We start from the raw sequence: 15,258 nt of genomic DNA on the forward strand, positions 1-15,258 counted from the left end.
CTGTCTCCCCTCCCCTGAGAGAACCGGGATTTGTGTGTTTACACACACAGATCCCGGTTCTCACCTTGTCACGAGCGATCGCGGGTGCCTGGCGGTCATCGCGCCTGCCAGGCACATGTATCGGCTCCGGGGACACACTGCCGGCAAAAGCATCTTTTTTTTTTTTAAAGTTGTTTTTATTGTCATTTCAAGGTAAAAAAAGAAATACAGAGCTTACTGGGCATACCCAGGCTCGGTCACACACAAACTAAAAAATAAAATAATAATAAACAACTAAACCTACTGTACGATCAACCACCTGTGCAGATTATCTAAAGTATTCTTCAATTTCCACAGATACTCCACATAGCTTATTTTAATTATTTATGAAATGAAATGAAGTACACTTTACACATTCACACTCCCCTCTCCCCATAACTATTGACCGAGCAACCCAAGGAAGCCTACAAGTTCAGAGATGCCACTTGAGCCATTACAGGTAATTAATAGAGCGTTACTAATTGCCCACCGAGTCTGCATTAGTGGACAGGGATTCTGTCCACATGTCCCATATTTTATAGAATTTCTTAGCACAGACACACGACAGGTAAGTAGCCTTGTATAGTGGCAGAGCCAAGTTCACTAACCTCTTCTTCACTAACCTCTTCTAAAATGTATTGAGGATGCGGATGAAGCCTTCCATCGGAGTACTACAAACCTACAAGCATAATAAAGTAATAATCCTAGTAGGGTTCTGCTAGCCCAGCGAGGGGCCAGCAGTTCTACAAGTTCCAACAGACATACCTCCACTGACAATGGCACAGGAATGGTGGTGGCAGCCAAAATAAAAGTGGTGACCTCAGCCCAAAAGACTTTAATCTGAGAATATTTCCAAAAAATATGAATGAAATCCGAGTCGCATCTCCAGAAAGAAGCTGGGATGGATGGATATATTTTGTGTAGGCGCATGGGCGTGTAATACACTTGATGTAGTATTTTGAATTGCACTAATCAATCTCTAGCTGATACTAGCTGTGAAAAGGGACACTCCCACATTTCCTCCCAATCTTCTGTATCTAGTGTAGGGAAATCGACCACCCACTTCGCCTTAAGGTTTTCAAGGCCCGTGTGAATGTTAAGAAATAATGTTTTATACATGGTGGATAAAGGTTTAGGTGTAAAAGGCCCCTTGTGCATTTTCAAACTGAGTGTTAAAGGCATGTCTAAGCTGCAAAAACCTAAACAAATGGGAATTAGGTAGGTTATATTGTTGTTTCAATCTATCAAATGTCTGTAGTTAGCCCTCAGTACAGATCTGACTCGCATATTTGATGCCCTTGCATGCCCACACACTGGGACTGGGTATAGACCCAAATTCTGACAGTTGTGGTTTAAACCAAAGAGGGTTATGTGGGGAGATGTGTCCAGGAGGCATGGGGCGCAAGGAATTTGCCACTGACCATGCCCTCAGGATTGCGCTCATTGCCATTGTAAGAGGGAAGGGAGCTCTAAGACCCCGGTAAAGTAGGTTCCGTAGTGCCTCATAAGACCCAAAACTTGCTGCTTCCTACCGCTGCATTGGAGTCATCTGAGACCAGCCAGTTGTGGGCATGGGATAACAGGGCAGCAACAAAATAGGAATGGAGGTCAGGACAAGCCAGACCTCCCTCTTCCTAAGGTCTCTGTAGCACTGTCAGCCTAAATCTTGGGTGACCGGTGCCCCAGTGAAAAGACAATAAAATGGTGTTTATCAGGTGAAATACTTTTTGGGGTATCCAGACAGGGGCATGTCTGAGAACATAGAGGAAAGCAGGTAGCAGCTTCATCTTGAATAGATTAATTCTACCACTTAGAGAAAGGGGGAGATGTGCCCACACCTTCAGTCTTGCTTTCGTCAGTTGTATTAGTGGCTCTAAGTTAAGGGTATGGTAGTCAGAGGTAGATGTGGAGATGTAAATACCTAGGTATTTAATTTTGTCTGTCCATAGTAAAGGGAGGTTGGGATAGGGTTCCCACCTTTTCTTCAAGCCAAACCCGAACACTTTATGGGCACACAGCATTCTTTTTTTTTGTAGAATAAACTATACATATATTTCGCTATTAAATAACATTTCTAATCATATGAAGTTACATCAGAGTCCATAAAGTTCCCCCTTTTATATCTGAACTTGTAGAGTTTCCTTTCACTGTAAGGGGGGACTCTGCAGATTCTGATGTAAGGGAGAACTCTGGGGACTCTGACATAAGGGATCCTCTGGGAACCCTGATTTAAGGGGGGACACTGAGAACTCTGGTGTACAGAGCGGACTCTGATTGAAGGGGGAACACTGTGGCCTCAGGTGTAAAGGGGAGCTCTGATATAACGTGTGCTCTGAGAACCCCGGTTTACCTTTGTGTACCCACTCAGAGGAAGGAGATAGAAGGAGGAGACTTCAGTCACAGACAGGGATGGCTCACTCACCCCTTGGCAGTCAACACCTCTCATCCAGATGTATCTGAGGCTGCTGAACTTCAAATTCACAGCCCTCACTTTTCTTTTCTAAGGATTGAGGGCTGACCCAGAGGGGTAGGAAGAGGTGCAGATCAAGCCCTCTCGCCTCTCCCATCTGCATGGTGGGGGATTGTTAGTTCTGGCTTTGGGCAGTGTGAAAGAGAGTGTAACAGACACTCTCAGCTTAGACAACTGCAGCCAGCAACCCTGCTGGGAAGCCATAGTCCAGTCTAAATAATGTGTCCAGGTTTCGGGCAGTCTGAAACCCGGACACATGATTCCAAACCCGAACTGTCCAGGTGAATCCTGGACAGGTGGCAACTCTAGGATGGGATCTGTTACATCCTTCATGGCATTATCTATCTGTAAAATTTGGGATTTGTCCCAGTTTACCTTGAGTCCTGATTGAGTCCCAATTCTCACCAGCATGGAGGTTTTGCTCTGTTCAGTGGCGGCCAGGATCACTACAGTGCTATCTTGGGAGGAGGGGGCAAGGGGAGCCACACATGGGGAAGTCTCAGACTCCATAGCTAGTTCAGCCAGCAGGGCCTGCAATCTCCCTAAGAGAGAAGGATCCCGCCTAGCAGCCGTGACAGGGGATGGCCGGCCTTGTGTGGATGAGTTTTTTCGCCCAGTTCTTAGGGTCCATTAATCTGAGGGAAAGCATCTGGTAGGTAGGTGGATGGATAACTAATAGCTTGTGACGATGATCTAGCAGGGGGGCCACAACAGGCCCTCATCACAGATTTTTTTTCTTACAGAACTTATATTTAGTTCAATCTCATCAGCAGCAGAGTTCCAAAGCCAGTGGGGTGCTGTCAGGGCTGGCTTAGCCCTTCCTCCTCTGGGCTGGCCGCTCAACTATCGGCTACTTGCCAGCTCTCTTCTCTCTCCACAGTTACCAGCTGTTTCCGATGATGCTCGTCTTGCCAGCCTATTTAAAGTCTCCAGCTCATTTCTCCATTGCCTTCACGTTTGGTCACATCACTAGGAACCATCGCCTGCTGTTGTTTCAAGACTGGCTTGCTGACATCCCACCTGGCTTCCATCCTGCTTGCAGTTGCTCACCTTGGATCCCTGACGTCTGGACTGGCTGATTACCAGATCTGGTTTATGAACTTTGGACTGGCTGACTACCCGATCTGGCTACTGGACTCTGGCATATTTGTAAACCATTACAGTACTTTATGAATGTGCAGCGCTTTTTTTTTATTTCCTAAGCAGTGATATAACCAAGATGTAGCCAAGCCGCTGCTTTTTAAGTGATCCCTAAAAGTTTAAATATATTTTTCACGTGTAAAATGTTTATCTGTAAAGATAGGCACATTTGCAAAACTTGAAAAAATGTTTTGGACTAGAGCAGTGGTGGTCAACTTACTAGGGGGGCACACATAACATTCAGTATAGGTATTGCTACAGAAGTACGGTTGCCACCTCATCCCTTTAAAACTGAACTGATTAAGGTGATAATTAAACTCACTTGATGCCTTATCTGCATTAAATTGGCCCCAGAACCTGTGTAATTAACGTGTTGGGTTTAAAGGGATGAGGTGGCAACTAGGGACTGTACATTGGTATCCAGGGACTCTAGAGTAGTAAAATATCAGGTAGAAAGCATGCTGATTCTTGTTGCATTAACTTTTTAATGTAACTCTATTTTTTATGATTTTAATAAATCATAAACAAAAGAAAAGAAAACACCTTGCATATTTATGGTGTGATACATTGTAGTTATGACAAATATATAATGACAACCACTTTCTGTTACAGGGTGACAACTCTGTGTCCTAATTGTGCCCCTGTATTGTCACCCTCCCACAAAGGCTTCCAATTGGCATTTCAACACATATTACTCAATCATCATCCACTGTTCTGACATCCCTAAGTACATGGTTATATATCTCTTTTAAACTTACAATTTACTGCATGTGCTTCAAGATTTATTTGCCATTGCAAATAATTATAACACAACACAATAGCCACAATATTTAATACAACATTTAAAACACACCAGGCCTACATATATAACCAGTAATATAGCTTGTTTTTATTGTATAAAAAAAAAGCCCAGGGGTAGGCTCATGTTTTCCTTTCAATGTCCCCTATGGGTACCATCCCTAAATTAAAATTAAAACCACTTACTACTCTTAGTCTGCTATATACAGTGCATCTGGAAGGTATTCACACTGCTTCCGTTTTTTCACATTTTGTTATTTTACAGCCTTATTCCAAAATAGAGTAAATTCATAATTTTCCTCAAAATCCTACAAACAATACCCCATAATGACAATGTGAAAGAAGTTTGTTTGAAATCTTTGCAAATTTGTTAAAAATAAAAAAATCCCATGTACATAGTTACTGTACTCACAGCCTTTGCCATGACACTCAGGTGCATCCTGTTTCCACTGATCCTCCTCGAGATGTTTCTACAACTTGACTGGAGTCCACCTGTGGTAAATTCAGTTGATTGGACATGATTTGGAAAGGCACTCACTTATCTATATAAGGTCCCATATATAAGGTCCCGTATATCAGGTCCCATCTGTCTGCATGTCAGAGCGCAAACCAAGCCTTGAAGTCCAATGAATTGTCCATAGACCTCCGAGACATGATTGTATCGAGGCACAGATCTGGGGAAGGGCACAGAAAAAATTTCGCAGCAGTGAAGGTCCCAATGAGCACAGTAGTGGCCTTTATCATCTGTAAATGGAAGAAGTTTGGAACCACCAGGACTCCTAGAGTGGGTGGTCACCTCCCTGAGGGTCCCTAGGGTCACTCTGAACCCAAGGGTCCCTCTGACAGAGCTCCAGCATTTTTCTGTGGAGAAAGGGGAACCTTCCAGAAGAACAGCCATCTCTGCAGCACTCCATCAATCAGGCCTGTATGGTAGAGTGGCCAGACAGAAGCCACTCCTCAGTAAAAGGCACATGACAGCCCACCTGGAGTTTGCCACAAGGCACCTGAAGGACTCTCAGACCATGAGAAATAAAATTCTCTGTTCTGCTGAAACAAATATTGAACTCTTTAGCCTTTGTTATGCCTGGAGGAAACCAGGCACCGCTCATCACCTGGCCATTACCATCACTACAGTGCAGCATGGTGGTGGCAGCATCATGCTATAGGGATGTTTTTCAGCAGCAAGAACTAGAAGACTAGTCAGTATCGAGGGAAAGATGCATGCAGCAATGCATAGAGACATCCTTTATGAAAATCTGCTCCGAAGCACTCTGGACCTCAGACTGAGGCAAAGGAGTGACTACAGAACTCTGTGAATGTCCTTGAGTGCCCCAGCCAGACTTGAACCTGACTGAACATCTCTGGAGAGATCTGAAAATGGCTGTGCACCGACACTCCCCATCCAAACTGATAACACTTGAGAGGTCCTTCAAAAAAGAATGGGAGAAACTGCCCAAAAATAGGTGTTCCAAGCTTGTAGCATCATACTCAAAAAGACTTGCGGCTGTAATTAGTGCCAAAGGTGCTTCAACCTAATATTGAGCAAAGCATGTGAATACCTATGTACATGTGATTTTTTGAAATGTTTTACTTTTAATAAATTTGTAAAGATTTCAAACTTTCACATTGACATTATTAGGTATTGTTTGTAGAATTTATTAGGAAAATTATTCATTTAATCTATTTTGGAATAAGGAATTTGGAATGAGGTTGAAACATAACAAAATGTGGAAAAAGTGAAGGGCTTTAAATACCTTCCGGATGTACTGTACACAAGCAGAATGAGGTTAAACCAAAAATGTAACTTTCCTTTTTATTGTATTGTTTTATATACAATCTATTTAATTATTATATTGACTGTTATAATTTTAAAATGGCCAAACAAATATTTTAGTTTTTTTTTGTTATTGTTGGTGGTATTAGATATTTGGGTGCACATGCAATAAATTGTATACACCTTGAGTGGCATAACATTATATTGCTCATATTTTTTTTTAAATGTTATATGTCAAAGAAAGACAATGACAGGTCCCCTTTAGATCACTACTGATAGTATTATCGGATCTGTAATATTTCTTTATGGCAAGAAATCAAATGTGCTGCTCTAGTAAAAATTTGTACAATGTAATTAAATCTCCTGTCTTGTCACTAGTGAACGTAAGAAAGAAAATGTTTGCATGCTGATCGTGTCTGTGCACAAGCTGCCGAAACCAATCACCTACGTAGACCCATCTATCCTAATGAGTTATGTGTCATCTAAAGTTCAAGCTTACAGCTAAACTCTATGTACATGACTTATGTCTTTGCATATCATAGACACAGAATGTGAACAGTTGGCTAGACAATTTGCTTATTTAAGCTGCAGTTGGTCTTCTGAATAAATAAACCACTTTAGGCACTGTATGGAAAGATGTGCACAAATGAAAAATTGATTCTTTGGGATGAAATCGATTTTGTACCCAAAATAGTGGTTCCCTTTCTCATCCCTGCAAACACAGATACCCTAACTTTACCCTGTGGTCTATATCGGGAGTCAGATGTGGCCCTTTGTTTGCTTTTATCTGGTTCTTGGGGCACTATTTTACCAACTGACACAAATTATGGGGCACCATTCCTCCTACTGCAACCATCAATGGGGCACTATTCTTCCTATTCATACCAACAATGGGTCATTATTCCTCCCACTAAAACCAATGCTGGGGCATTTTTTTATTTCCACTGTCCAAAGTCTGGCCCCCCTGAAGCCCAAAGGACATTAAACTGGCCCGTTGATTAGCAAGTTTGGAGACACCTGGTTTATATCATAGCATTCAACCAGTAGTCTATGGGACACATTTCTGGTAACACTTTAGATTGCTATCATATAATCATATGTAATTGTATCCAATATTACCAAATGGTAATCCAGTTATAAAATAAAAATATTTAAAAATAAAAATAAAACACAAGAAATATTATTTGGAAAACCTTAATACATGATCAGGAGACACTGGTGATAAATAGACTTGTGTAAAGCGGTACTTGAGATGATAAAAAAAACATGTATCCCTTATAATGCAATTAAACTTTAATTTTAAATTAACTAAATACATTCCAGGTACTTTAAAACAAAACTAGTGCACAAGTCTTACAGTTTGTTTTCTGTGAAAAGCAGCCTTAGTCTGATTAAAAAAACCTTTCCCTTGCCAGCATGCCAGGACTCTTGCTGTCTATGCATATAAGCAGTGGTTTCTCTACAGACATCTGACATTGCCTCTGACAAACAATTATTGAGCCTCTGGTTCCCTGCATATGTTGGCAGTAGACAGGCTACCTACTCAGGCTGTGGCTCCCTTTTAAATAAAAATTGCTGTGAGACTTTGTGAGACTTTGCACACTTTTTGTTTTGATGCACCTGGAATGTATTTAGCTGCTTGAACTTTTTTGTGTCTTTCTTTTCTCTTTGCCCCTATGCGCTTTCCCCACATTTCTAGTACTGCTGCTGTGGTTTTATGGGTGAGCTGAAGGATACTACAGAATGCCTTAGCCAACCATAATTAAGTACTGTATAGTTATGGCTCAGTAGGCTGAGCAGAGATAAGACAAAATGAGTGTTTGGCATGATCATACAGTTGTGGCTAAGCAGTACCCATCTATCTGAAATATGGGGAAATAAGAGCTAAAATTACATTTTTTGTAATTTTCTTTTTTTAAGGGAAATTAAACAGATAAACTTTAAACCGTTTTGCTATGATATTAGGAGAGCTTTGTTGATGTGATGTCAATCTTCTATGTACATTTTGGATCAAGTGGGGAAGGTTTAGCTTCTCCGGTAAGTTTTTGCCATCTGTCTATATTTAATAGATTTCCCTAAACCTGTTTTATTGACAAAATAAGTGCAGCGCTAAGAAAGTGAGAAAAACTTTGTCCAAGAATAAAAAAGAGCTTATTTCAAATATCACTCAGCATAACGCAATGGCACAGACAGTGCTCAAACTGGAGCATTTTGTTTAAGAACACGTCATCTCACCCCAGATGATGTCTCCTTAGATGAAACGAGTTGGAACAAGCTCTGTCAGTGCCATTGTGTTATGCTGAGTGATATTTGAAATAAGCGCTTTTTTATTCTTGACTTTAAAATAAATTTTACATCTTGCTGATTTACACTATATGGAGTTTCTCTGTCTTTTTTGGATATATTGCTTCTCATCGAGAAATACAGCTTGGCTCTTTTGTGTATCATTGTTTAAACAATCGAGTCATCCAAAGACTGATCTGCAATAAAGATCAAGGGATCACCTTCCATTGTGCTCAGGAAAGAGTGACGTGAAAGCTCCCTTTTTGGTGTGGTTACACCCCTTGCCTGGTTGACTCATTGGGCATAAGCCTTATTGAGTCCACTAGTACTGATAAGCCTGTTCCATATTGGTGGTGGATCTTTTTCAAGCATGTGACCATTGTTGCTGGCATTGGGACTCCATTCTCCTTCTTTGGACTATTCACGGGAACATTGTTTTTGTCTTTGCCATTTCAGAAATGAATCCATTGGACATTTTCTCCTTTGCACTTTAGTATCCTTTTGGATATTTTTCTTAGCACCAGTATAACTGTCATCTTTGTGTCAACATTTATGCACATATGTGATATACCTAGTGGATATTTCCCTCTTGCTCTCCTTACACGTTTAACCTATTCAACAATTTTTTCTTTCATATTGGATATTCATCACCTTTTTCATTTAACCATTTATGGTCATTTATTATTGTCTCTTGATGTATGATAATATATTTATGTCAATTTATTTTTACACATAACACAGTGAACGTTCAGTTGCACCTACTATATACTTGCCTATATTTTATTAACCCTAAAAAGGTTTTTCTCACTTTCTTAGCTCTTACTTATTTTGTCATTTATTACGCATTATTATCTATTGCTGTGCTGGCTGCTTTCATATTTTTAGGGCACTAGCGCATTTTTTTTCTGTATTTACTACTCTATGTTTTATTGACTAAAAAGGAAATGACAGAATTGATGTACTTAAAACATTTTGCATTGAATTCCATTTAATGTGTATTTATTAATTTCGCTACAATTTTATAATTTTTATTGATTGCAACAGCTGTTTCACGCAGCCTAGACATACACCAAATTGCATATGCATTCTCTTTGCAGTAAAATTTTGGAAACATTCTCCAAAGGGTAACTTTTTTCATTTACACATTTTTTGATAAATGCTTTTTTTAATAGTGTCTGTTGGTGGGTTAATACTGTATTACCCTTGAAAGTTAGATATTTCCACAAAAATATATCTGTTCTTTGACCAACTTTAATGAAGTTGTTTCACACATAGTGTATTTAAACACTAGTTGGGGTCACATGGTGTGAAGTCAGAAACTCTGAAACCAGCTATTTTATATCTTTAAACCAAATTTAAGGGGTCCTACTTAACAAGTATAGTAATAATGGGGCATATTATTTAAATAATGTCTATTCAGACAGTGGTATCTTGTCAAATATCTGTTATGTTTGTAGTAAATTAGAAGCTGTATAATTGTATAAGGTTTCCATAATCCACAATGTACATTTAGAGATGTTCCTCTTAAATGTTCTTATATAAAAATTATTACTTATATTTTAAGTTAACTGTATATATAGTTCATTGGCATGCTGAGGTTTTAAGCATTTATTACTGAAGAATAAGCCACCATTATATTTACGTGGCTGGACTTTGTTCTTTTTGTTAACAGCATGCAAGACGATAATATAGAAGGCTCTACATCAATTTCTCAGCTTCTGAGAGAGAGCTATCAACGTGAAACTATAACACATCACGAGAACAGTGTCTGCTCTGATAAAGTTGATGATATAGGGGGAACAGATGACTTTTCTGATCTTTCTGCCTTCCTGAGCCAGGAGGAATTAGACCAAAGTGTTCATTTGGCAAGACAATCGATTGACCATGATGGAAAACAAAAAGACGTACCAGTTGTTAAATGTCCTCCAAGAGAATTGAAAAAACAAACCAAATCTTCTGTGAAACCACCAGTAAGCCAGCCTTTAACCACTGACCAAGAAGAACAGACTAACTATAGACAAGAACATGTCATAAAGGATACAAAGAACTCTGGGGAAGACATTAAAGATACAAAAAGGCCACAGAGGAGTAATCCTTATGGGGGTGAGTCAGAGTCTAAGAAAGAGTTTCTAAATAAAGCGGCAGATTTCATAGAAGAGCTTTCTTCACTGTTTAAAGCCAACAGTTCCAAACGGATAAGGCCTAAGACATTAAAAAATCGAAGTAGAAAACGTGATTTAAAAAGTGGAACTCTTGAAGAAGACCACTCTAATTTCACCAGCCAGTCCGAAAACCGAGAGAGGCCTGTTTTTTCACCAGTAGATACAGGAATAGATCTGACAGTATCTGAAGAACCTGAGAGTTTGAAAGCCATTGGACCAGAAACTGATAATGAGGCTTTGCAAGTAGAAACCAACCCTGCTTCCTCTTTTTATTTGGAAGAGACTATTGGGCAGCCTCCAAATTTTATTCAGAAATTAAAAAGTAGGGAAGTTATAGAAGGAAGCAGAGTACAACTGGACTGCATTGTGGTTGGAATTCCAGCTCCAGAAGTAAGGTATAAAAGTACTGTTTTTATATAATGTGCAAATGAGCATAATATACAATCCCATATTAAACGCTTGCTAACTGCCTCGCGTAGGAGTACAGTGGCAGAGCGTCTCTCCTGTGCTGGATCGGGTATCTAGAATGTGATCCAGCACTTCTGGGTAGGGGGCGCACAGCACAAACTGATCAGTGGGTGACGGCCAATGAAATGACCGCCAGCACCTGCTGATCAGCGAAGAAGATGACAGGGCAGACTCTGTGAACGTTAACAATACAGAGCTCTGTTCTGTCAGTGGGGATGTGCCGGTTTTTGTTTCCTTGCAAAGCAGGGAATAAAAACCGGCACATTACTTACTAAAAACAGCACACAATGAATGCACCAAGCACTGTTAGGCACACCTTTAACCCTTTGATCGCCCTAGATGTTAACCCTTTCTCAGCCAGTACAGTGACAATGTGTATTTTTAGCAATGATCATTGTATAGTGTCAATGGCTCCCACAAAGTTGCAAAAGTGTCAGTTAGTGTCAGATTTCTCACCATACTATCACAGTCTTATTATAAGTTGCTGATCACCGCCATTACTAGCATTAAATAAAAAAAATAATACATATTCCAATAAATATACCATAGTTTGTACATGCTATAACTCTTGCGCAAACCAATCAATATACTCTTACTGATATTTTCTGTTTATAAGGCAAAAATGTTTAAAACCCAGTGGTGATCGAATACCACCAAAACAAAGCTCTATTTGTGGGGGAAAAATTGTATAAATTGAATTTGTGTACAAAGTTGCATGACCGCGCAATTGTCAGTTAAAATAGCACAGTGCCAAAAGTGGTTAATCAGGTAGAGTCAATGTAAATGTAAAAGCAAAGTACCTTTATTGCATAACAGCAGACGCCATTATAAGAAATATAGCAAATACATGAATAAAGTTCATTAATAGCAAAAAGTATTCCAAAAGTCAACGAAGTACAGTACTTTTGGGTTGCTAATTTAGAAAGTAAGGCCGCGTACACACGTGCGGACTGTTCGCCCAACTTTGTCCGTCAAACAGTTTCGGCAAACAGTCCGCTCAAAATTAGCATGGACGGACATGGCCACACACGACGGACGAACAGTTTGCTGAAACCGTGCGCGATGACGTGAACGGCACGTACGACGGGACGAAAAATACGACGTCCTATACACTGCATTATAACTTTCGGCGTGAAAATCCTTTCTGAGCATGCGCGGAACTTTGTTTGACGAACAAGCCTACACACGAGCGGACTGTTCGCTGAAACAAGGTTTCAGCGGACAGTTTTTCGGAAATTCCGAAAAACCTTGTCCGTCAAACTGTCCGCTGAAACTGTCCGCTGAAAGCCCACACACGAGCGGACTGTCCGCCCAAACACTGTTCAGCGGACAAAGTTGGGCGAACAGTCCGCCCGTGTGTACGCGGCCTAAGAAAGAAAGAAAAGGGTTTTGCAAGAGTAAGATTACCGGTATTTGTATCTGGTCTAAATTTTGCAACAGTTATTCATATGTGTGCCATAAATGTTAAGGTATTGGGGTTGGGGGTAAGGCAAATAGGCTGTTCACTTTGCAAGGGAATATTTCCTTAGTTTAGTGAATGAGGGGGTGCTCTGCTAACAGATCAATCATCCAATCGTGTGTAAGCAAAAATACAGTTTTTTTTTTTACCTTGCATGTCATTGTATAATCTATGCAAAGTGAATATCCTCCATATTTGCTAAGCTAAAGAAAAATTCCCTTGCAGGTTAACCACCCATTTGCCTTTAAGAAAACAACCCAGCTCCCACATATCAAAATAATTTTCTGTAATAATCATGATTTCAAACATCATGCACACTGGGGATGGGAGCAGAATTGGCTGGTGGAGGGCAAACAACAACATGAGCAGACTGAACGTAACATCTCAAACCACCCAACTAGCAGAAGTTCAGAGATGCTATCACCAGCATAGTTGACATAATTTAAAAATCATTAGAAGGACATCTTGAAAGGATCAAGAAGAAAAATACAGCCTCCAAACACCTGGAGGCATGGCCAATAAATTGGATGTTGCTTTATGGTATATAGCTTGTAGTGTGAGGGTAAAATAAGCCCCATCATTGGTGTCAGAGGCAGCAATAGTAAACCCCATCGTTGGTGTAAATAGCTGCAATAATCCCCATCTTATTGGTAGTTAGGGGTAGTAATGGTAAACCCCTCAGCATTGGTGTTCAATATTAGGCTATAATAATACCCACTCACAAACTGCTGCCTCTCTAGCCATCCGCTAGGAATATACATCTACTTTCAGGCAGAGGTCATTCTACCTGACAGTTCCAGCTTCTTTAGTGCTGGGTGCTGGATGGCAGAGGGCGTTCGAGTACCTGCCACATCACTGCCACTCTGCATGTCACTGGCAGCTGCACCAGGCCCCCCTCCAAGTGGCAATACCTGGTGTGGCTCCACACCCCCTCACCCACATAAACTGCCACTAAGAGTGATTTAAGGAGAAGGACAATGGTGAATGTTACAATGATTGTGTCACTTTTTAGCATCATTGGTGTAAAATGTTCATATTTGTAATACCAAAAACACAGGTAAATAGACAGTCTGGCAGTGGCAGCAGCCGTTCGGAGTGGGTTGCATCTCTAAAATTATATTTTATACAGAGCTGTGTGGACTAAAGATGGGGAGGTTGGGTTTGTCTCTCCTTTGAGTCATTCAGCTGTTTGCACATTCTGAATACAGCAAAGGATCACATTATAATCTATTTTCATTGTAAAAGAAAGGTACTGCAGGAAGCTTCCTCAATGATAGTAATGTGTAATGAATGTCCCACTGGACCAGTGAACATTCGAACAATAAGAGCCATTTGTTCAGTGTGGTATGAAAACCCTTTCAGTAAGAGTAATGTATGTATGGTATTAGTAGGGGGCAGTGGAGCCTGGAGGTGCTCAGTTTTCTTGTGGGGAACGGCCCCCAGCCAGCTAACCACCCCCCCAGCCAGTCAACCAATCAGCCCCTACCCTACACCCCGAGTCCACCCTTTTTGCAGGCTCAGGCTCTAATCATGTGCCTCTAAAAAAACAGACCCCCTCAAAAACATATTGGAATCCATGCATCTGGTGCCCTGCATGTAGATTAGGGGCCCTGTTTGAGCGTTCGCCACTGGTAGGGGGTGAGGATACAGCTCAACAGCATGACAGCTGCTGACTGCAAGAAAGTGAATTGCAGGCAAAAGGGGAACTGCACATGCTCATTATCAAGTAGTCACTGGGACACCAACAGCCAATGATAAGTGACTGTGATCAACCCAACTGTCCCCGTTAAATATAATGTAATGAGTAATAATACTTCTTTTGCCCTACTATTTCCTATTTTCTGAGTGTGTTGTCAGCAATTGGAACGCCTATCAGACTACTTGTTAAACACTTACCAAAAAACTGAAAAAAATTTATAGGTATTTACTGAGATAGTGAACTAGTTAGTACCTAGCCTAAACAGCAAACTTCCATTTTTTAACTATATTACATTTATTATATATATATATATATATATATATATATATATATATATATATATATATATATATATATATAGGTATACTGTATATATTATATTTATTTAATCCATGGTGCAAAGCATAAGTGTCTGTATTTCTACATTCTTTTCATGGCACTTCGTGTGTTTGGTTTTTATAGTGTTAAAATGCGCTGCTTACTGGCTTTTGATTGTATTTAAGTGATGAAGAGAACCCAACCAGTTATTTTTTTCTTTTTTGTACTATTATGTTCATAATTTAAATGGAACTTCCAGGTAATTTATGAACTGGTATGCATGCTTGGAAAATAACCTATCTTTGTATTATACTATGACCTCAACCCAACCAGCAGCATCAAGGGTTTTCTCAGACAGAGTGCTGCAAGTAAAAGGTTGATTGAAGTTAAGTAAAATTGTATTCTAAAGTTGAGACCAAAAAATTCTGCTTGATACAAATGCATAGTATGCTTATAGTTATCATGATCTAAAAAAAATAATCCCCCTCCTGCCATCTGTTAGCCTCAGATCATCAGTGAGTTGTGCAGATATTGATTCAGAGAAACCAGATTTCTATTAGTATGCAAAAACAATGTTTTCTGATTGCTCAGCATAATTCTATACTAATAGATGAGCAGAGACAACGAAACACTCTTGATATTAAATAACCTCCAAATGAGTAAGCAATG

General features: G+C 40.1%; 1 protein-coding gene across 8 annotated transcripts in view; it reads left to right on the forward strand.

Moving 5' to 3' along the window:
* Positions 1-15,258, forward strand: part of MYPN (myopalladin) — a 254,461-nt gene that overhangs the window by 138,826 nt on the left and 100,377 nt on the right. For 5 of the 8 annotated variants that reach the window (XM_077454256.1, XM_077454259.1, XM_077454257.1 and 2 more), the window contains one exon: positions 10,156-11,040. The exons of 2 other annotated variants lie outside the window; for them this stretch is intronic. In XM_077454256.1, the coding sequence (XP_077310382.1) occupies positions 10,156-11,040 (885 nt within the window). Of the gene's footprint in view, positions 1-8,116; positions 8,238-10,155; positions 11,041-15,258 lie in introns of those variants that run through there. One more of the 8 variants, XM_077454261.1, reaches the window with a different exon arrangement.

The sequence above is a fragment of the Lithobates pipiens genome, unplaced genomic scaffold (genome assembly GCF_037356315.1).
Source record: "Lithobates pipiens isolate NorthernLeopardFrog02 unplaced genomic scaffold, aLitPip1_a1.2 Scaffold_25, whole genome shotgun sequence".
NCBI lineage: Eukaryota > Metazoa > Chordata > Amphibia > Anura > Ranidae > Lithobates > Lithobates pipiens.